Source organism: Podarcis muralis, chromosome 11 (genome assembly GCF_964188315.1).
Source record: "Podarcis muralis chromosome 11, rPodMur119.hap1.1, whole genome shotgun sequence".
Classification (NCBI taxonomy): domain Eukaryota; kingdom Metazoa; phylum Chordata; class Lepidosauria; order Squamata; family Lacertidae; genus Podarcis; species Podarcis muralis.
Genome location: NC_135665.1, coordinates 44,500,755 through 44,523,300, shown reverse-complemented (window position 1 = coordinate 44,523,300; position 22,546 = coordinate 44,500,755). Strand labels below are relative to the sequence as shown.

Genomic DNA, 22,546 nt, shown 5'->3' with positions numbered 1-22,546 from the left:
CCCCAGCCCTTGCCTTTCGGCTCTGGATTAGCAAAACTGGCGACGTGGGACAATCCCCCGGGCCCGGCCCCTTCTACACACACACACACGCACTCATACAAACACGCGGGCGCGCGCGCGCACTCCTCTCCCTCCCTCCCTGTGCCTTTCTCGCGCACACCCCTCCGCCCAGCCAGCCGACTCGGACGAGGTGAAGCGGGGACTCCAGCTGCTGGCGATACCAGTGACGGGGCTGCCTCGTCCCTCCTTCAGTCGCTGAGGGAGGGCAGCAGCCGACACGGCCTGGGGAAGAAAGGGAGGCGCTCCCGCCGCGTCCCAGAGAGAGAGGCAGAGAACTCGCAGGGGCGAATCGTGAGGAGAATAAAAGGGTCCCGGCGGGCGAGGCGGAGGAGACGCTGCTGCCTCCAGGCGGAGTGGGCGGGCAGGACCTGCGGGCCGGGGGGTTGGGGGGCGTGAGCTGCGTTTGGTTGGCGACGCTGTGGGGCGGCCCGCCCGCGTCCCCCATCCCCGGCTGGGCGGCGGCGGCGGCGGCGGCGGGACCATGGCGCTGCTGCGGGCCCGCGCGCTGTACGACTTCAAGTCGGAGAACCCGGGCGAGATCTCCCTGCGGGAGCACGAGGTGCTGAGCCTGTGCAGCGACCAGGAGATCGAGGGCTGGTTCGAGGGGGTCAACAGCCGCGGGGACCGGGGCCTCTTCCCGGCCTCCTACGTGCAGGTCATCCGAGCGCCCGTGGCCGAGCCCCCCGCGCCTCTGCCCGTGCCGGCCCCGGCCCGCTACGCCAATGTCCCCGGCGGAGGCTTCGAGCCCCTGGCGGCGGTGGTGGCGGCGGCGACGTCGCCCGCCACAGCCTTCAGCAACCCTCCGCCGGCCCAGCAGCAGCAGCAGCAGCACCATCACCACCAGCAGCAGCAACACCAGCAGCTCCCTCCGCCGGCAGAGCCCTTCCAGCTGCTGCCTCCTCCACCGGCCACGTCTGGGTTCTCTTCCTTCCAAGCGGTGCCTCCCTCCTACGGAGGGTCCTCCTATCAGACCAGCCAAGGCAGCGATGACGACTGGGACGATGACTGGGACGACAGCTCGACGGTGGCAGATGAGCCGGGCGTCCTGGGCAGCTCATACCCGGACTATGAAAATGCGGGGATGGGGGTTGGAGGCCCAGGTGGCTCCTCTGGCAGGTACCGCCTCTCCACCCGCTCCGACCTGTCGCTGAGCTCCCGGGGCAGCCAGCCCGGTGCTCACCTGCAACACCCGGCCGCCGGTGGCGCCAAGAGCTCTGCTACGGTGAGCCGCAACTTGAACCGCTTCTCCACTTTTGTGAAATCCGGTGGCGAGGCCTTCGTGCTCGGAGAGGCGTCGGGTTTTGTGAAGGATGGCGACAAGCTGTGCGTGGTGCTGGGCACCTACGGGCCTGAGTGGCAGGAGAACCCTTACCCTTTCCAGTGCTCCATCGAAGACCCCACCAAGCAGACCAAATTCAAGGGCATGAAGAGCTACATCGCCTACAAGCTGGTGCCAAGCCACACTGGGCAGCAGGTGCACCGGCGCTACAAGCACTTTGACTGGCTCTATGGGCGCCTGGTGGAGAAGTTTCCGGTCATCTCGGTGCCGCATCTGCCGGAGAAGCAGGCCACGGGGCGCTTTGAGGAGGACTTCATCTCCAAACGCCGCAAAGGCCTGGCCTGGTGGATGGACCATATGTGTAGCCACCCGGTGCTTGCGCAGTGTGATGCCTTCCAGCATTTCCTCACCTGCCCGAGCACCGATGAGAAGGCCTGGAAGCAGGGCAAGCGGAAGGCTGAGAAGGACGAGATGGTGGGTGCGAACTTCTTCCTCACAATTAGTGTGCCTGCTGGTGGTCCTGCTGCTCTGGACCTGCAGGAGGTGGAAAGCAAAGTCGATGGCTTCAAGAGCTTCACCAAGAAGATGGATGACAGCACCATTCAGCTGAACCAGACAGTCAATGAGTTTGCTCGCAAGCAGGTTACTGGCTTCAAGAAGGAGTACCAGAAAGTGGGGCATTCCTTCAAGGGCCTCAGCCAAGCCTTTGAGATGGACCAGCAGGCTTTTTCAGTTGGCCTCAATCAGGCCATTGCCTTCACTGGGGAAGCTTATGATGCTATTGGTGAACTCTTTGCGGAGCAACCCAGACAGGACCTCGATCCAGTGATGGATTTGTTAGCTCTGTATCAAGGACATCTGGCCAATTTCCCAGACATAATCCATGTCCAGAAAGGTAATGTAGTTTTAACTATATCAGCTTACCTCTTTCACCCAATTAAATTTGTATAATAGAAGTTAGACTTCTGAGTTATTGTAGTAAAATGTTCCAGAGGAGTATAATATCCGTGTTAGTTTGTTGCATCAAAACTAAACAGTCCTGTAGCACCTCAAAGACGAATAATGAATGGTCACTATGCTAATCTTGTACAGTATACACTTGACCTTTGTATGGAAATGTCATAGGTTCTGCCATCAGGATTACATTGCCTTTTGCCCCCCCCCCCCAATGTTTGCCTTTTTCTCCTCTTTGTACCGATATGTATATATAATGGGCCAAGTTATTGAAGATAACCTCATGTCAAATTTGGTTCTAGATTTGATTTTAGGCCACAGTCCTTTGCACACCTACTGGGCATAAACTTCACTGGTTGCAGTACTTCTGAGTAAGCATTATAGGATTGGGCTATAAATTTATTAAAGACTATGGCAGCATAAAATAGTCTTTAAGGTGGCACAATATGCTTATTTTGGTAAAACACTGGAGACAATTCTGCCTCAGAAGTTAGCGTCTTCTGCTAGGATTTATGGACTCAAGTTATTAAGGAAGTGCTGCATTTAAGGAGGCTTGTTTTGAACCCTTAATGGTATGTTATTACCCTACCCTGCTCCCCCAAGCGGGAAACTATACTTGCCTATCATACTCAGGATTTGTGTTTGTTTGTAAAACAGGAGTGTAGTGAAGTACTGAGCAGTATTTTAAAAGAGTATACTTGTTTAATTGCGGCAGAGAGACCATTGCTTACTGTGTACCTTGTGAGTAGCTTCAGGGGTTTTTAGCAAGGCGAATTCAGCCACAGAACACTTTAATTAATTTCAAGCCACATATGAGTTGTTTGGATCATTAATTAAATGAACATTAATGTGTATCACAAAGGAGCTTTTTAGAAAAAACAAATACACTCTCTGCTCTGTCTGAATTTAAGGTTCACATTAGGGATGAGGAGCCTGTGACCCTCCAAACATTGTTCAACTGCAACTTGCACCACTCCTAACCATTGGCCCTGCTGAGTACAGCTGATGTGAATTGGGAGTTGAACAACAAGCTGCAGGGCTGCAGGTTCTCAGTCCCTGTAAGATTTGGATGCTTGGGCTTTGTTCCCATAACCACTTTGTAAGATTTGGTCATAGATGTACAGCCATCTAGTACATAAGTAGCTAACATTTCCGGGGTGGATTTTCTTCAAAGGCATGTAGGATTCTCTTTGTTTCCTTGCACCTGGTTTTCTACTGATCTAATGTTTCTCTATTTTAGATTTTAGGCCAGTTTACATAAATGAAATCTAATACAATACAATCTAATACAATTCAGAGCTATGTGATGAGGTTTGACTTCCTCTGTGCAGATACAGCTGTGAAGTTAGTACCCATTCTTGACAGTGTGTTCATCACCTTGGTGTCTAATTTCTCTGTGCAGCTCTAATCAGTTAATGTGTTCCACATATCAAGGGCCAAGGATAAAAATGTCATCCTTTTTGGTTATCACTCCAGTCAGGACTATTTTTCATCCAGATAGAAAAACTTAATATAACAAAACACAGTGAAAAAAGAGGTGGGAATTTTCACATGACATTCAAAGCTGTTGAGGTAGGTCTTCCAGGAATATACAATTATTCTTGAAATCAACTGTAACTTGAGTATTACATGCTAGGAGCCTATAAATACATTGCTAATAAACCTTTTCAGCATTTGATGGTAGTGTATTGATAAATGCTCTCATGGTTGCATTTATATATTAATGCCAAATACATTGTAATCAATGCTGTTGACCTTAATAGAGGTTGACTTGTTTTGTCAATGGATTATAGTACGAGGTTTTCCAATTGTGTAAATGATGGGTGATAAATTGTGACTTCTAAAAGATAATGACACTCTGAGAATACTATTAACCTACGTTTCACATTTGAACACTAATTTCTCACAGTAGTTGCAGCAAAATGCAAGTTGGACCATGAACATGCAAGTGCTTCATGATTCTTAATGATTCTTAATCTTTATATAGACAACTTTTCAAAAATTGCCATTTGAAGGAATACCTGCTTCTATCAGGTTATAGGCTATGTATTGCATTACAGTGCCATTCTTCAAACTCATTTGAAATGCTGCCTGCACCTTCAGGGACAATGTGATTGCTGTGTGCCTTTACAATCGTGCTACAAGAAAGGACATGGTGGATGCTATTCATTCGCACTATCATCATAATTCAGAAAACATTTAAAATATGAAAACATACTATCATTTTCACTATAATTTAAGTGCTTTCGCTTGGGGCGGTAATTGTAGCTGGATTATTGATTTAAATACAAGTTATTTTACATGGATAGGGGTATGGGTTTGTCTTATGAAGGAAAAAGCAATAATGGATACCTGCCAGCTCTTGAAAAGATTGGCTTGTAAGTCAGCCCATTTGAGTAGAATTAATGTGTGCCATGGATTCGTGTTGGCAGGCACTAAGCCAGTTAAAAATGGAAGTAGTTGTAGTGCAGATATTATCAAGCTGTTCCTTGGCCACCTTACATGTATTACTTGTATGCCTAAATACTGTAAATCAGCCTAGATGTAAACCCATCGCAGAGTTTTCTGCTGACATTATCTCAAGATGCAGTACCTTAGATTATGCCAGCACAACCTGTGCCCCTTCAAACTAAGCACAACCTACTGGTCATGTTTAGTGACCTGCCAGGTGTTTGAGAAGGCCCTGTTTGAGTCCAAACCCACAGGAGGTTTATTGAGATCTTGCTAGGCTAGTATACATGCCTGGCGACCTACATTTGGCTTGCTGAGTCACAGATGATGCATGTCTGACCCACTTCCTCAATAATTTGTCAGCATTTTACAGTGTTTCACTCAAATCCTTACATAGCATGCTACTGCTTAAACAATTTCTCAAAAATATTTGTTTCATTTTCTAAGTATATAAGCCATATGCTGTTTATCAAAATGGAGTGTATATAGTGGATAATGCTCTGGAGTTGGAGATGAGAGGCTGAGAGCTCTGCTCAGATTTGAGTTTACTTATTGACTTTGAGTAAATCCCTTGCAGGGTTGTTGTGAGGATAAAATGGATTAAACCTATATACACTGCCCTGTGCCCTTCTAAAAGAAGGGTAGTGTGTAAATATAAAATAAATACAACCTGTAATAAAATCAGTAGAGCCTTTCATGACCACATACGGTAATTACTATTATTAGCAATAGTACTTATGTTGGGCGTCCCTAAGTAATAATAGTACTTATTACTTAGGGACGCGGGTGGCGCTGTGGGTAAAACCTCAGTGCCTAGGACTTGCCGATCGCATGGTCGGCAGTTCGAATCCCCGCGGCGGGGTGCGCTCCCGTCGTTTGGTCCCAGCGCCTGCCAACCTAGCAGTTCGAAAGCACCTCCGGGTGCAAGTAGATAAATAGGGACCGCTTACCAGTGGGAAGGTAAACGGCGTTCCCTGTGCTGCGCTGGCTCGCCAGATGCAGCTTGTCACGCTGGCCACGTGACCCGAAAGTGTCTGTGGACAGCGCTGGCTCCCGGCCTATAGAGTGAGATGAGCGCACAACCCTAGAGTCTGGCAAGACTGGCCCGAATGGGCAGGGGTACCTTTACCTTTACCTTTTACTTATGTTGGGCAGAACTCAGTAAGCTCCTTGGTATTCCTTGGAGCAGTGAAACAAGTAGGAAGATGGCTAGAGTGCAAATGGTAGAAGACTTGAAGTGAATCTACAGTGTTAGAGCTCATTATTAAGTCTACTCGGTGTCTGTGATGACAGCAAAGAAGCAGTTCTTTTCTAACACTGTTATATATCCTCACATTACTGTCTGTTGGAGTTTTTTGGGATGGTGTGGGGCATTCTGCCCATCTGACGATGTTAAACTCTTGAAAGTCCACTGTGATGTGTTTGCAAACTTAGCACAACCTAAAAAAAACAAATCAAGGATAAAATTGCTGGCATCTACCATGTCTAGGACATCACAATTGAATTGAGTCAGTCACCAAATAGGGGAGCAGTGTTCACCCTGTGCTATATGTGGTCCCATGTCTCCTGAAGGGACAGGTTTGTCACTTACAGGTGCTGCTTGATCCAAATTTGTCATTAGAAGTGCAAGTTGCTTTTAAGTTTTACCAACTTAGGCTGGTATGCCAGCTGCAACCCTCTTTGTCCAGAGATAGCATGGCCTCAGTGCTCTAGTGACCTCCAAGTTGCACTACTCTAATGCACTACTCATATGTGGAGCTGCCTTTGAAGACAATACAGAACCTGCACTTAGTACAGGCAATCGGGGTAGAGTTCCTGGCCCTTGCGCATGTCTGCAGAGCACGCATAAGCCCCCCCCCCATTATGCCCCACTCCTGCTACACCATTTTCCAGGTCCAAAATGACCCAGTCATGTGCCAATTGAACACGTGCAAAATGGTTGCTGCCTGTACAAATGTGGCTGGTAGCTCACTAACGGATTGGGCATTATGAGCATTTTAGGCCAGTGCTACGCCAGCTATACTCCATTCTGTTTCTAGTGCAATTCAAAGTACTGTACAAGTTTTGACCTGTGAAACTTTTTACACTTAGGAGCAAGGTTGAAGGATCACCCTTTTCCATATGTATCTGTGCATTAAGATGCTGTTGTGAGCATCTCTGTCCATAGTTTAGGGGACATGACAGCTAGACCGTTTTTTTTGTGCAAGTTGTGAGGGTTAAAGGAAATAACACCACGTATCCAGGAGCTTCGCTTACCACCCTCACTTATGTCTGCAATAAATGTGACTGGTCACAGGGTGTATCAGTATAGTTAGTTAAGCAAGTAAACAGCTTTAAATGAATTTTTAAATGCCAGCTGTGGTGTGGGTGAAAGTGTTTATGTGGTTGCTGAAAATGGAATATGGTAATAATCTATTTTAAGTTAGCGTAGTTTATCAAATCATTGATGAAATTTTGTATAGAATTGAGAAGCAAGCCATGCTTGCTCACATACATGACAGCACAATAGGAGGCATCTTAAAGGTTAATAGATAATGTGCTAGTTTCTCTTCCAGTTATCCTGGTAGCCCATTCATATAGATACAAACTCCATTAAAGACTAAAGTTGATTTAAAGCCCATGCTTAGCACTGTAATGTAGTTTAGACCAATGAAACATTCTCTCAGGGTTTTAGCTTGCCAAAAGTGATGCATTCCCTGTGTGAAAATATTTCTGAGAACTTCCTTTTCATTCCACTCCCCACCCCACCCCTGCAGTGTTATTAATGGAAGTGAGCAGCCTTCCATATACCCACACAGCAAGGATGAATTCCCATCCGCAGTGCCCCATGTGTGGACCCTCCTACTCTTCTCTTTACCAACTGGGGGAGGGTGGGGAGTGGAAGATGGATCTCTCATCTATTTTGTAGCAGGCAGAAGGCACACAAATATGGCTCTCATTGATTTTGTGCCATAGCTCCTGTCCTCCAAGTTCTCTGACATAAGCACAGGGGTCATTGACAAGCATATATCATGGCTGGCTAGAAAGCTAAACTAAAATTTACAAACTTTTGAGAATGATGCATTGGTCCTTTTGTGTGTAGTGAAAAAGCTGGGGGGAAAATACTGTTCTAACATTTCGCAAGAAAGTATCCAGTAACATTTGATGTATTGGGGTGAAACACTTTCCCAAAGTCTGGTAAATTTCTCAACTGCACAATAGAATGCATGTGTACTCAGAAGTAAGTTAAGTGAAGTTACTCTCATGATAAATCTTGGTTTGTTACCTAAGTCACTCATAATGAGACCCTGAGACCCCCAGGTGTAGGAGATATATAAATTCTAATAATAATAATAATAATAATAATAATAATAATAATAATAAATTATTTATTTAGAGCATTTATGCCCCGCTCTTGAGCCAAAAAAGCTTCCAGAGCAGCTCACATATGGTCAATTAAAGCAGGCATGAACTCCTGAAATGTTTGTTTTTGTGAGTTTTTATTATGTACCAAAATAATTTGCATTGAGGGAAATTGTTAGATTTTTCACCTTGTGAGTCAATTGCAGTAGTTTGAACATTGAAAAACATGGAAATCTAAACATGATGAGTACCTTGATAATGATTTCAATCAATTTGCACTAAGCACTGTTAACTTAGACTGGTGTTTGGTTTCAAACTGGCTAGGGATTTAGGCAGAAATTTTTCCCAGCTCTACTTTGCCAACTAGAGAGGCTGTAAATTCAGTTTGCACCACCACACATGGAAAGCATAAAAGCACAAAAGGATTAACAGGTTGCCCATCACAATCCACTAGGGTGAAACAAACTGCAAGTCCAGTTGAATAAGTACATTTCTGCTACTGGGCCTACGAAAGCCTTGTGTGTCAATTTTGAAATATCTGAAGTTCCTAATGATTGTTTCCCACAGGCATTGTTTCTTTCTGCGTAACTACGAGTCAGGTTCCTTAAGCATTTGTACCTGTTCTTGCATGGAGTGTAGTTTTGTAAGTAGTGGACTAGGATGTGTGATGGTATTGCAGTGAAGGAAAGGGGTTTCTTCATAAGTGGTAACATGAAAGTGTTTCCTTATTTCAGCCAGAAACCACCACCTACAACTTTATTAGGAAATACATTTACAATTCCTAGTGCATGTCTGTTTAAAAAACAACAACCTGTCAGCCAAATTCTTAACTGTCTGTTACTAAAGCTGGAACATATGTTGAAGCAACTGATAATTTAAAAAGTTCAAATCAGTGTGACATTTTGCCAGTTGAAAGATAATGAATTTCATGGATCAGGTTTCAGCACAAAAGTGGAAACCTCTGATCTGAATTTTCATCCACAGAACCTGACTGCAAAGTTTTGTTTGATGCAAGGCTGTTGTTCTACATCTGCCTTCAGATTTATGCAGATAATGTGTCCCACACTAATTGCAGTCATCAGGAGACAAAACAAACTACAAAAGCACTTATACTGAATGGCTTTCTTTAAGGAGCAAGTAATCTGGCCCCTACTTTGTAACATCAAAGACCATTATTTTCTTTGCAGCCTGAAAGCTCAGGTTGGTGGCCAGCAGCTAGAGGAGTGAGCACACACAGAAACTGATGTCATAACTGCTCTGTAAAAGCTCAGAAAGCAGTTGGGGATTGCACAAGAGCAGTTTAAAAAGGATCTTGGGGCAAGGGTGGGGATACTGTATACAGGCACACCAGTGACAATGCCCTTTGGGGGATTTGGTACTGGGGGAAGTAAAGAAAAACTCCTACTGGTGTGTGTACACTATTGGTCAAATTATTCTCAAACCAGACTACATTCTATAATAAATACAGACTATGCACACTGATCTTTGAACTCTCATGGGTTTTAAGGAGTACTTTCTGAATTCCGTGATGAAAGGGTTCTGAAGTAGAAGTGCTACAATAAAAGCAACTTGGTGGATACCCCAAATAGCTGCACCCCCCACTGATTTTAGCTTTCCATTCTCAAGCTTGTACATTTAAAAACTTGCATTGACAGGATAAAAAATTTAGGGTGGTGTTTGTTCCAAAAGTTAAAATAGAAACACAGGGGTTTTTTACACTAGCTCCCTTACACTGCTGCATATGCCCATGGCAGTCTAAACCGTCCACTATACAGTGGTGCCTCGCAAGACGAAAATAATCCGTTCCGCGAATCTCTTCGTCTAGCGGTTTTTTCGTCTTGCGAAGCAACCCTATTAGCAGATTAGCGCTATTAGCGGCTATTAAAGGCTTAGCGGCTAAAAGGCTATTAGCGGCTTAGCGGCTTAGAAAAAGGGGGGAAAGCGGAAAAAATCGCAAGACTCGCAAGACTCGCAAGACGTTTTCGTCTTGCAAAGCAAGCCCATAGGGAAATTCGTCTTGCGAAGCGCATCGAAAAACGTAAAACCCTTTCGTCTAGCGGGTTTTTCGTCTTGCGAGGCATTCGTCTTGCGGGGCACCACTGTAGTAGAATTTGCAATGTGTCACTCTGAGTTTTTTATATTTTAAAATTTGCTGAATAAGAAAGAAGGGTATTTGTGTTTTAAAGGGGGGGGAAATAAAAATCTCTAAGAAAAAAATAACATTGTAGCAAATAGAGGTTGATAACTATTCTATGACTTTTCACTTCCATTTCAACTTTTATGAATGAGTGACTCTAAAAATGCTGTAAAGTTAGGATGATAAAGTACATTGTATGAGTAGATTCAGCATGACTTAACCCTCCTCTCTTCCCTTCCCAGCTGCTCCCATCCCCACCTATATCCCTGCTACAGGGTCCCCCAAACCTAGATCACATAGTGGGTGGGGAAGGGGAACTCCTGTAGTGCAAGCAAATCTGCTCCGCAAGTGGTCCGGCACAGTTGGGTGTCACCCATTGTCATTAATGATATCCTTGTGAAACTTCCTAATTCCCATTCCTTAAAAAAAAAAAAAAGGAAGGAAGGAAGGAAGGAAAAAGCTAATGTTGAGTTGCAACTTCATTTTTATAAGCCTACTTGTTTTGAGTTAAGGTAACCATCTTGCCACAAAACCTGTATGAGTCATAGTGTTCTGTAAGTTGGCATGGATAGTCTCAGTGAACACAATAGGACTATTGCTCTTTATGATTCAGCTGGCTAGGATACTGCAGAAGCACCAGAATTTTCTATTCAATAATACTAAGTGCAGCATCTGAATTGTTGTGCGGGTGAATGGGCATTCCCCAGCCTGGTGCCTTCTAGATGTTGTTGGATTCTAACCTCCATCAGTACCAGCTGGAATGTCAAATTGCAGTGTAGTGGCTAACTGGAAGTGTGATTTCTAAGTGAATTGGTGTTTGATCTTAACCCCTTTAATGTTAAGTAAATGAAAATTTGACTTCACAGCTTTGATTCCATTTCCAATTGTGTTAACTGTATTTCTGCATTAAGTAAAGTGTGTGATTTGTATAGCAGTATTTAGTGTTTTTAATCTAGAGCCATAAATGTTCTTCCTTTGGTTTAAAGGAATGTTTAAAGATTCTAAATGAAGGTGGCTAATTTTGCCTGCTTTGACCTAGGATTTTAAAGTTTGTCATATAAAATTGCTGCACAGCAGGGAAGAGGAACCTGTAGCTTTCCAGATGTTGCTGGTCTACAGCTCCCATCATCCTTGATCCTTAGCCATGCTGACTAGAGCAAATGGGAGATGAAATCCAACATTTGGAGGGGCACAGGTTGTCTACCACTGTTTGGTCCAAATCCTGATCTGTTGTATCTAGCCTATTCCACTATATAGATTAGAGATTCTTACTAGTGGGGGTTCTCCATCAAATAATTATTGTTTTTAATTTTTTAATAAGTAAGTATTCATAACTTGAGGTAAGATTAGTACATATCTTCAGCTGGTGTGCCTACACATGCACCTGCATTTTGCTTTTACATAGTTTGATTTAGAATTCAGGAAGAGAAACTCTTTACTATATATTTTTTAACATTCAGTGACTTCCATGCCTGATGGAGGACAAACAGAATTGCACTGAGTCCTCTTCAAATTGTTCCTTGAGGCAGGTGTCCTACTCTGTAATCCATTAAGAGTCCTGCAGCTTGTGATTTGCATCTAGTGATGTTAAAATCAGATTTATGAAACATCATTTTGGGGCCAAAACATATACAGTGGTACCTTGCAAGACGAATGCCTCACAAGACAAAAAACTTGCTAGACGAAAGGGTTTTTTGTTTTTTGAGCTGCTTCGCAAGACGATTTTCCCTATGGGCTTGCTTCGCAAGATGGAAACGTCTTGCAAGTTTGTTTCCTTTTTCTTAACACCGTTAATACAGTTGCGACTTGACTTCGAGGAGCAACTCATAGAACGCGGTGTGGTAGCCTTTTTTGAGGTTTTTAAAGACTTTGGTGATTTTTGAAGCTTTTCCAAAACTTTCCCGACACCGTGCTTCGCAAGACGAAAAAAATCGCAAGACGACAAAACTCGCGGAACGAATTAATTTCGTCTTGTGAGGCACCACTGTACTTGTTTCTACTCTTGACTGCCATAAGAAAGTTTTTGCTGGGATTGGTTTATAGTACACAGTTTATTGGTTTATAGTACACAGAAGTAGTACTCTCCAGCTTGTAAGTGCTGGTAACCAGGTTATGTCACCTCAACCAGCCTACAGGAAATATACTAACATTCTTGATTTATGTATTTTTAAAATGTAGCAATTTTATTTGCAACTTCGAAAGCTCATTTAATGATTCTGTTAGTTCCTCCTTCAGATCCACTGTCAGTTGGCATGGCACTGCTACAGTATATTTATTAGGACTTTTGTTTTTACGTTTCTGATGAAAAGCCAGCCAAAACATTTTTAGCTCCTACAGCAATACAGCCAAGCCTTATCCAGGTCTGAAAACTATTAGAAGTATTATTTACAGGATCAAGTAAGCCAGAAAACAAGAAAAGATGTTAGTTTTTATTTATTTAAAAAGAGAACTGCTGTTAAGAATAATACATCTTGAAATACTTAAAACAGTACACTGCTTGCAACAGCCAAGGGGAAACAGGAATGTCATGAGGCCAAGAGAAGGCATTTTTAGCCAATTGCATCATTTCTTCTTGTGCATGTAGAAGCTTCATTGTAGCCTATGCTGCTCTACTATGATCATATAGCTGAGTCTTGGCTGTGTATACATCATGTAGTCTCACTTTTTGCAAGCAGGTGGTCCACGATCCATGATGGAATGCTATTGCAGGCTTAAGTTAGTTGGTAGAGTTCTGATAAAATCCTCATCATTTCAGTTGGTAAGTTTTATTCATTCTGTGTGCCAGTGCGTATGGCCATAAGCTTGCATTGTTTATCCTAGCTGAAGTATTCTCTCATTACTTGTACATATTGTGCATAAACAATTGGAAATGCATGTCTACTACTTAAAATGAAAAAAGTTCAAAACAAACAAGGCTTAATCTTTGTCTGACAACAACCAGATGTTGTATGTACGTCAAACTTAGCCTAAATCTGTTTTACTAGTTAAACAAACATTTTTATTCAGGGAGATGGCTCACCTTTTGTGTTAATCGGATTTTGAAGTTCTGATCCACAATTGTTTTGAAAATGTGCAACTAAAGCAGTCAAGTGACTCAAAATTATACATCTTTCAGTAATGTCTCGCTAAAGATCCTGTGAGTTCTCTGTGACTCAGTGTGACTCAGAAGTGGTAATGGAAAATATGCAATTGATATCTAACCCATTCATCCACTGTCTGTTTGCTTTTTTTGAATATACCTTACAGATTTAGGACTCTTCTTTGTTTGCCAGACCTAGCCAGTTCATTTATTCATTTGTTCATTCATTCATTCGTTATATTTATGTTTTGGTCCTATCATTCCAGTAAGGCAGTAGTTTTCAGACTGTTCTGGTACCTCAGGACCCTAGGGTTCCTTCCAAGTTTAGGCTTCTCAGTGAGAAAATCAATAATGGCAAAGTTCCCTGGAAAGCAACTTTCCACCATAATTGCTTTTCCCCTTTTATGCATACCCCTAGGGGAGTATTGAGTGTGTTTCCAAATGCACTCTTGAGAATTGTCAATGTACTTTGAACTCACTGTGCATAGGAGAACATGCTCTAGAATTCCTTGCAATTTGGAAGAGTTCTTCAGCAGATAAATTGGTGTGGAAAGGATTCTAAAAGCTTTAAAATAAGTGCTCTAAAACTGGATTTGGCGTGCATGTGGTTCTCACATGTTTTCAGGAAGTGGCTTAGGCCAATCTGGTGGCAGCTGCATCCTTTTTGAACCAAGCTGGCCAGATCACCCTAGTATAGAGCTGCCAGTTAAAATCTTACTGTAGCTACTTACTGTACAAAAAGAAAACAAAAGTTTTAGCATGGGACTTACTTGACCATAGAGGTAGATAGTTGCTTAGGGGTCCCCATTTCAAGGGGTATTTGCCACAATGGTCTCTCCCCCTGACCTCAGCATATCTGATGCTGTCAGCATTCTCCACAATTCTCTGTGAGGATATACAACCTTCTGGGACACTGTTGATATGAGGTTGCCTGTGTCTTTTCCCACCCAAGGTGTTGAAAAGAACACTTGAGCCACACCTGGGCAGAACTTTGTGAAGTGTACACCATTTGGAAATGTACAAATTCCGTTGCAACAAAGAAAAATATGTTTGCAATGTATTGAACGTTTAACCTCTTTTATGCCTTTTTTATCTGAAAGTTTTACAAGGAGAGTTGTATGTAAGTTATGGGGACAATTCTAAAGTCTGTTTTTGCCTTTTAATTACTTAGATTGCTGTGAAATTGCAACTGGAATCTAGAAGTTTGTAGAATTGGATCTGTCTTATTTACTTGAGCAGTGGCTATAAATTCAGGCTTGTTGGGCTGAAAGTCTTACAGAAGCACAGAATTGTGGGAATAGTAGTCTCACTTCCTTGCTCACTTTCTGCGGCCACACTGAGCACTCCAAAATTCACATATCTTCATTAAACTTGTTTATAATGTTACTTTTCATGAAATGAACAGAGCTGAATTAACAATCAGGAGCTCTTCTTCACTTTTCACTTCTGGTTTACCCCCGAATGTGAAAATGTAATATATATATGTTAAAGGTGTTACCTTAGGATAATGTCATCAACCTGCAATCATGCAGAAGAAAAGCTATGATCACCCTTGAGTTCAGTCATCTCTTGTATTTTGCAGCAAAGTGATGTAAGTATGGTACATAGTACTGGTGATCTGAAATGCATATTCTAGGTGGAGTTTGCTTACAGCAAACAATTATAAGCTGACCTGTAGGGTGAGGTAAATATTTCAGCCCAAGGCAGCTTACAATTGATCTTTTAAAAAAAAGATTTCAAAACCATGTCTAGGTATGGTAAGCACTTTGGTGCTACATGCAGAACGCACACTGGATATACTATGATGTATTGCAGAGAAAATTTCTTAAACAAAGGTTTTATTATGTCATAGAATATAGGAACAATTTCAGAATTCTTTAGACTGTGAACAGCAAGTGTAATTAGCAGTATAACTTTTAATTAGACTTGTTCCAATCATCTTTTAATTCCAGTATATCTTTTTTGTTCATTATGCAGGAGCCCTTACCAAAGTGAAGGAAAGTAAGCGGCATGTAGAAGAAGGGAAGATGGAGGTTCAGAAAGCCGATGGCATTCAGGATCGTTGTAACATTATTTCTTTTGCCACCCTGGCAGAAATTCACCATTTTCACAAAATTCGAGTGAGAGACTTCAAATCACAAATGCAGCATTTCTTACAACAGCAAATACTTTTTTTCCAAAAAGTGACACAGAAGTTAGAAGAAGCTCTTCACAAGTATGACAGTGTTTAATATGCTTAATTCTTGGACTTTAAATAATGGATATTTCTAAGCTTGTGGATGGAATGAACAACGGATACAAACTCCACTCTCAAGTATCTCTTGACACCTTTTGGGATGGTGTACAAAGATGATTTTGTAATCTCTTCTGGAGTCCAACTGAACCTAAAATTGCCTAAGGAGGACATAATTATGCCTATATAGTGGAGACTGTACTACACATTGTAACTAAGTTATACTCAAAATGCCTACACTACCATTGTAATGTTTTTGAAATAATGATTATACTATTTGCCTTACTGCTTTTTTGAAATACGGTATTTTAGTGCATAATATGCTGTAGACCTCAAAACCTTTTGGGTCTTTAAGGAAGTTGGTTAGATAAAAAGCCTGCTTCAGATGCCTTTTTAAAATTCTCTTCGGTATGAATTTTTAAATTCAGCCAATTCTCTGTTTACAAATTCCTGTTAGAGCAGCTATGCGATTTTGTGCCTTTAGAATTACAGTTTTTCATTATTATTTTCTAGTAAACCACATTTCTATGACTGATTGAATGAAGGGTTGGCACCTCGGATAGGGCCTGATTTCAAACCTCACAGTGACTGAAAAATAACTTGTCATGTAACTTGCACACTTAGGTATTATGATAAATTTTGGCTGGAAAAAACCCAGGATTTAAAATCATTTTAGACTTTGTGCTGATTAAAAATACTATTTATTATTTGTACCAGAATCTTAAATCTACAAGCAAGAAATCAGCACTGCTGTATTTCCTTTCTTAACATGACAACGTAAAATATTTCACTGTAACATGTCTTTGAATAGAAACTTTGGACCACTTATCTAATAAAAGAATACTGAAGTATATCAGTGGGATAAGAGTAGAGGATCAGTGGCTCATATTTGTATGTATGTATTGTTTGTGAGAATTGCTTAGCGTGGCAGCTGATTTATTTGGTTATAAACCTGGTGTTACATTGTCAACTGAAACTTGCAAATCACAATTTGCCAGTGCGGCCAAACCAGTCACACTATCCTAAAACTGCCTCTGTAGGAGTGTGCTTTGTGGCATAATATGCCTTGGCATCTGCAATATCAGCAGCGGCATTGTAGTGTGCCTAAGGACTTACCTAAGCCCCACAATTAATTTTTTTAAAAAAATAGTTCCCCTAATTGTAATTTCTTAAGTCAAATAACAATAATTTTGAAATACTGTCTTTATCCTATAGGTCTGTTTCCTTTTAATGTAATTAACTAACCCACAGAAGGACCCAACTGGTTCTGCAAGCCAAAGGGGCTTTGGATTTTAGTTCCTTAAATAACAACCACTTGTACTGAAACAAACAAACAAACACCAGCAACTCCTTTAATCAGTTTTAAAAGTAGGTCTGCTGCACACAAAAAAGAAAACAAAAATCCTTGTGGTTGTGTGGCCCCATACATTCATAGGACAAGCTTACTTCCAGCTTTAAAGCAACTGCTAATATGGAACTTTGCAACTCTAGTAGCACAGGTGTGGGAACAATATCACCCATATAAGAAAATTTACCAGGTTCTTTCTCTTATTAACTACATTTTTAATGTATGTGCATGTTGTATAAAGGGGAGAGGGAGAGAGAGAGTGAGTAATGGCAATTCATCATGTTGACATAACAAAAGTCAAGCTTGTAAGTTTTGCTGTAAGATGAGATAGTAGTTGTTCCATGGCACTAGTCTTCCTGGTTTCGCTGTTTTGTTGTTTCATTTCCTGGTTTTAACCAAGGAAGAAAAAAATGCAGTCAAAAGACAAATTCCCCATCTAATCACACAATGGTGTTACCTACTAAGTCTGATGATTTAAAGTAAAGAAATAATGTGAGTACTTCCGTACGTATTTGTGCATTGTGCATTATCATATTTTCACTTTCAAACTATGCTAGAGTATCTTGAAACAAATCTATGTGACATTGTACATCCTACTATACACAGGATACCTTGACTACTAGGAATTTGTCCTGTGACCAACAAGCTGAGAATGAAGCACAGCCTTTGAACCTGCCATGCTCAGGCATGCATACTAGGTTTGGGGGGCATTTTTCTTTGGTCTTGTGGATTTTATATTTACCGAGGAAGGTTCTTTAATTCCTTATGCAACAATCCTTCAGTTTCTGGCTCTTTTATTGGACACTTATCCAACGTATATTATGTTCGTATTTCATCACTGTTTTTCATGGATTCATCACGGATACAGAGGAAAGGTGAAGAAAATTAACTTCTAATGCTAAACTGATGTGCGGACTCCAAAGCTTTAGTCTTCCTCCCCCTCCCCCCCTCCCCCGAACAGATTATGGGGCAATCTAGTTTACATGTCTTTCAGATGTTTAGCAGGCCTGCCATTACACAGAGCAGGCCAAAGTTGCTGTGATGTATGAAGATGGTGCGCAAATCAACCTCTGTATATTTTTATTTATAACAACCATTTTATATGCCATCATTTTGGGCACAACTCAACATTATAAAAACATCATAAGATCAACAACCAAAGCTAGTAAAGGCATCAGTAGCAGCAGCATTAACTGCCACTAAAACCCTTTAACCTTAAGCATAATAAAACATAGGCGAGACTAAAATAAACATAAGAGACCTGCTTGATCAGACCAAAGGTCTATCTTGTTGAGCATCCTCTTCTCAAATTGACTAGTCAGATACCTATGGGCCACATGCAACTTTAGAGCAACAGCTCTCTTCCCCACTTAGGATTCATAGCAACTGGTATACAGTATATTTCCTGTGACAGTGGGGATAGAGCATAGCAATTGTGGCTCATATCCATTAATGAATTTGTCTTCTACATCTTGTGGAAGCAAAATTCAATTTACCAGTAACTGAGTTGTGAGAAAAAGTTCTCTGAAAAGACTCTGATACTAAGACACCCAGTCCTTAAATGGCAATTCTTTAAAACTGGTATACAGTTATGCAGCGTTGAGGGTCAGTATTCCTCAGAACCTCTGCTTCGTTCTCCAGTGTCCAGGACAGACATGTTTGCACCATCCTTTAAGTGGGAACACATTATTTTTAGTTGAAAAGAGATTCCTTCCATGAGATCTGCAGAGACAGTGAAAGAGGCCTGAAGAACAGGTTTGAAGGGACTTTAGCAGCATTCCCTCTGCATAAAAACCCAGGGCTTTCCCCCACGCTCCTTTGAACTTTCCTTGTGATAAAGGCCAAGTAAATAGATTGTTCCATGAGTTATGTGTGCATATGGGGCATTGAGTAACATTGTGGCTTTCAATTTAGTAAGTGTTGTCACTGGATCTTCCCAGCAAATTTAAGATGATAGTCAGATTTTAAAAACCCAAGGGAAGGGGAGTGAACATGTAACTTAGCTTAGGGATAACTGTTCATATGGTTGCATTCCGCAACTTGTTACTGTTTTCAATGGAATGTTTTCCATTGCCAGTGACCACAAGTTAACTGTTGCTCGGAACTTCATGTTTCTTTTAATGGGAAATGGGTAACTTTTCATGTTGAGCTGCTTCTCTCCCTAAACTCTGAATGATACAGTGGTACTGTGCTACAGACGCTTCAGGTTACAGACGCTTCAGGTTACAGACTCCGCTAACCCAGAAATAGTACCTCGGATTAAGAACTTTGCTTCAGGATGAGAACAGAAATCGCGCTGCAGCAGCAGTGGGAGGCCCCATTAGCTAAAGTGGTGCCTCGGGTTAAGAACAGTTTCAGGTTAAGAACGGACCTCCAGAACAAATTAAGTTCTAAACCCGAGGTACCACTGTACCGTGCTAAGAACAAATGTGGCTTCTTAAGCGCACTCAAGTGTGCCTTTGCGATTTGCTTTGCTGAATTCAGTGCATGGTTGTGCTGTGTCCACAGCTTATGATATAGGACAGACTGGATTCCAGACAGTTTTGTTTATATCTTTCTAATGGACTGACCTGCTAAAATGCTATAGCAAGCCCTTGAGTCTTTCAGAAGACTCGTTCACACATTACACTGAACACAGGTACAATCTGTCCAGATGTATGAGTGTTCATGTGTAAGAGAATATGCTTGTTGATTTTCACAGATCAGCTGGTGGGTACATAGGTATGCAAACTGTACATTTTGTAAATGTTACATGTGAGTAACTACAAGTGCACAACTCAGATGTTAGTATACACAGGTACACAGATTGTACGATTGTTGGATGTAACATGTGTACACCCCCGAAGACATCTTTATTCTAATGTAATCAGGGGTGGCAGGAGATAGTGACCAAGTAGAATTGAACTCACTGCACATCAGTATTAAAGAACTTTCCTTGGTAAATAACAAATCCACAAGACCAAAGAAAAATACTCCCCAAACCAGTTATCATTCTCACATTTTGCCCTGTCTTATCTTGGAACATCCTCCTTCAAATGGATGGGCACATTTAAAACACATTTATGGTTTGTTTCAATACATGAAGAAGAAGAAGAAGAAGAAGAAGAAGAAGAAGAAGAAGAAGAAGAAGAAGAAGAAGGAGAGTTTGGATTTGATATCCCGCCTTTCACTCCCCTTAAGGAGTCTCAAAGCGGCTAACAATCTCCTTTCCCTTCCTCCTCCGCAACAAACACTATGTGAGGTGAGTGGGGCTGAGAGACTTCAGAGAAGTGTGTCTGGCCCAAGGTCACCCAACAGCTGCATGTGGAGAAGCGGGGAAGCGAACCTGGTTCACCAGATTACGAGTCCACTGCTCTTAACCACTACACCATGCTGGCACTAAAGCCAAAGTAACTCTGATGTTTGGACTTCTGTGACATCACAGCAGCAATGGCCAGTGAACTAGAAGTTAATGAGCAGCATTTGCTTACTCCAGATTTTGTCTTTTGGGAGTTTCTGGTTGTTTTTCGGCAGTGGCAAAATTGCTGTGTTTGTTTTGGTCTTTTTTGTTTTTGTAATTTTTCACACTTTGTGCTTTAATTTGACATCTCCGTATCTGGTAGCAGCAGCCACAGCTTGCCCTTATGACCGTGGGTGCGTGGGGCCACATGCTGTCACTGGGATGTGTGCTCATGCTACCTCAGCACTTTGTGGGTGTCTTGTCCCCCCCTATTTAAAATATTGAGGGGACTAGGGCACCAAGGAGTTGGTGTGCCTGTCTGGTAGCAATGAAATGCACACAAAACTCCTGTTTTCCATTCAAGCCTTATGGCACTAGTAGGACAAAATGAAATGCTGAATCTTATGTACCGTCCAACAGTAAACCCTACTGAAGCTTACTCCCAAATCAATGTGCTTAGGATTGCAACCTTAATTATTTTGAACTGTTGTCATTAAACAGAAGGTTTAATGAGCTCTCCCAAGTGGAAGGTTGCAGTTTCATTGTAGTTTTGATTGGGCCATAGCAATATTGTCTGCTCCTTGTTTTATTTTAAATGCATTGTTACCCAGCTTGATCTCTTGGAATGGTGAAGTAGCCAAACCTAAAAAAATAGTTCAGCTAATATTAAATGGAAAGAGTTATACTTGGCAGCTGTGGAAAGTAGGAGCCTGTGGGAAATGGAGCAAAGATACAAAAATGCCTGGCAAGCTGGAGACCTTCCAGGGCAGACTTCTAAGAACCATCTGAACACTCCCTGATTCATGTAACTAGCAGGGCACGTGACTTTACAGTGGTTCACTTAAAGCCTCTTACAGCTGACCTTTGTTAAGACATCTTTTAATTGTGCTGACACTTTCTGATGACTAAAGAGAACACGAGGTTTTGTGTTCTCCTGTGATTACTCATGCACCAGGAACCTTGTTAGCACCAACCTTGCAGTAAAGAGCAACTCTTACAACACACTGTCTGGTTTCCTGCATTCCTGCTGTTGGCGCCTCTCCAAATTCAACCTCCCACGTGAAAAAGAAAACTCAACACTTTGATTACAGCAGTTTGCTCTGAAAATTTAGGGGCTTTTGCAGTGCAACAAATAAAGTTGATCCAGAATCACAGTTTAAATACTTTGCTGTGTTAATTAGCTGAGGTTAGACAAGTGTGTATGTGCCCTAACAAAGCAATCATCGCAGGCCTCACACATTTTTCAGCCGAGGCTGTGGAAGTGTTTGCAATAACACCAACCTGCTGAGATTTCACTATGTAGACATCAGCCGAGCCCTCATTCCTGTGCCAAAGTAAATAGTCATATAGTTTTGTATTGCATTAGTATGTACAGCACAGCCTTATGGGAAGGTTTCAAAACTTTGAGTGTGCCCATGTTTATGTTCCTTTTATAGACTAGATTTTAATGGGGTTTGCATGGGAGTTCAGGTTTATGTAATGAAACAATAGAGATGTTTCTGGTGTCTTTATGGGGGTCCTGCTGTGCCAAAGTAATGATTCCATTCCTCATCCTGATTCATGGTCAGCATTTCATGCTTCAGAAATTATATGAGCCACAGTAAAACTCACGAACACTTTAATGCCAATGGTGGGCAATCCAATAAAAGCTGGGGGAGGCTATAGCTCATTTAAATCAATGGGACTTAAATACAAGGTGTGACCGGAAAGTTCGGTGAATGGTCACAGAAATCAGACAGCGAGAAATATTTGAACATACAATCGGCATCGGAGACCCACGAAATGCTCACAACTGTGTACAAAGATGAAGCTGTAACTCGAAAGACAGTGTATGAGTGCTTTAAGCATTTCCATGAAGGGTGGCAAACCATCGAAGATGACTCGGTCCGGCAGGCCGTCAATGAGCAGAACGGCAGCAAATGTCAACAGAGTTTGTGAGATATTGATGCGGGATTAGCATTTGTCCCTCCGAATGATGGCGGAAGAATGGCATATTCTGCATGAAAGTGTTACTGAGGTTACTGAGTTGTCCCACCCTCCTTATTCTCCCGATCTGGCCTCACCGGATTTCTTTCTTTTTCCAAAACGGAATTTACACGTCCAAGCTGCTGTGATGAGGGAACTGAAAGCAGTACGAAAAGAGGACTTTTCCAGAAGTTTCCAACAGTTCTACAAACGTTGTCAACAGTGCATTGTATCAGAGGAGGGCTACTTTGAAGTCCTG

General features: G+C 42.1%; 1 protein-coding gene across 1 annotated transcript; it reads left to right on the top strand.

The window, feature by feature from the left end:
* Positions 1-175: 175 nt before the first annotated feature.
* Positions 176-16,402, top strand: SNX18 (sorting nexin 18). Its single transcript, XM_028749123.2, has 2 exons — positions 176-2,234; positions 15,280-16,402. The coding sequence occupies exons 1-2, from the start codon at positions 542-544 to the stop codon at positions 15,531-15,533; spliced, it is 1,947 nt and encodes a 648-aa protein (XP_028604956.2). The 5' UTR covers positions 176-541; the 3' UTR covers positions 15,534-16,402.
* Positions 16,403-22,546: the final 6,144 nt, after the last annotated feature.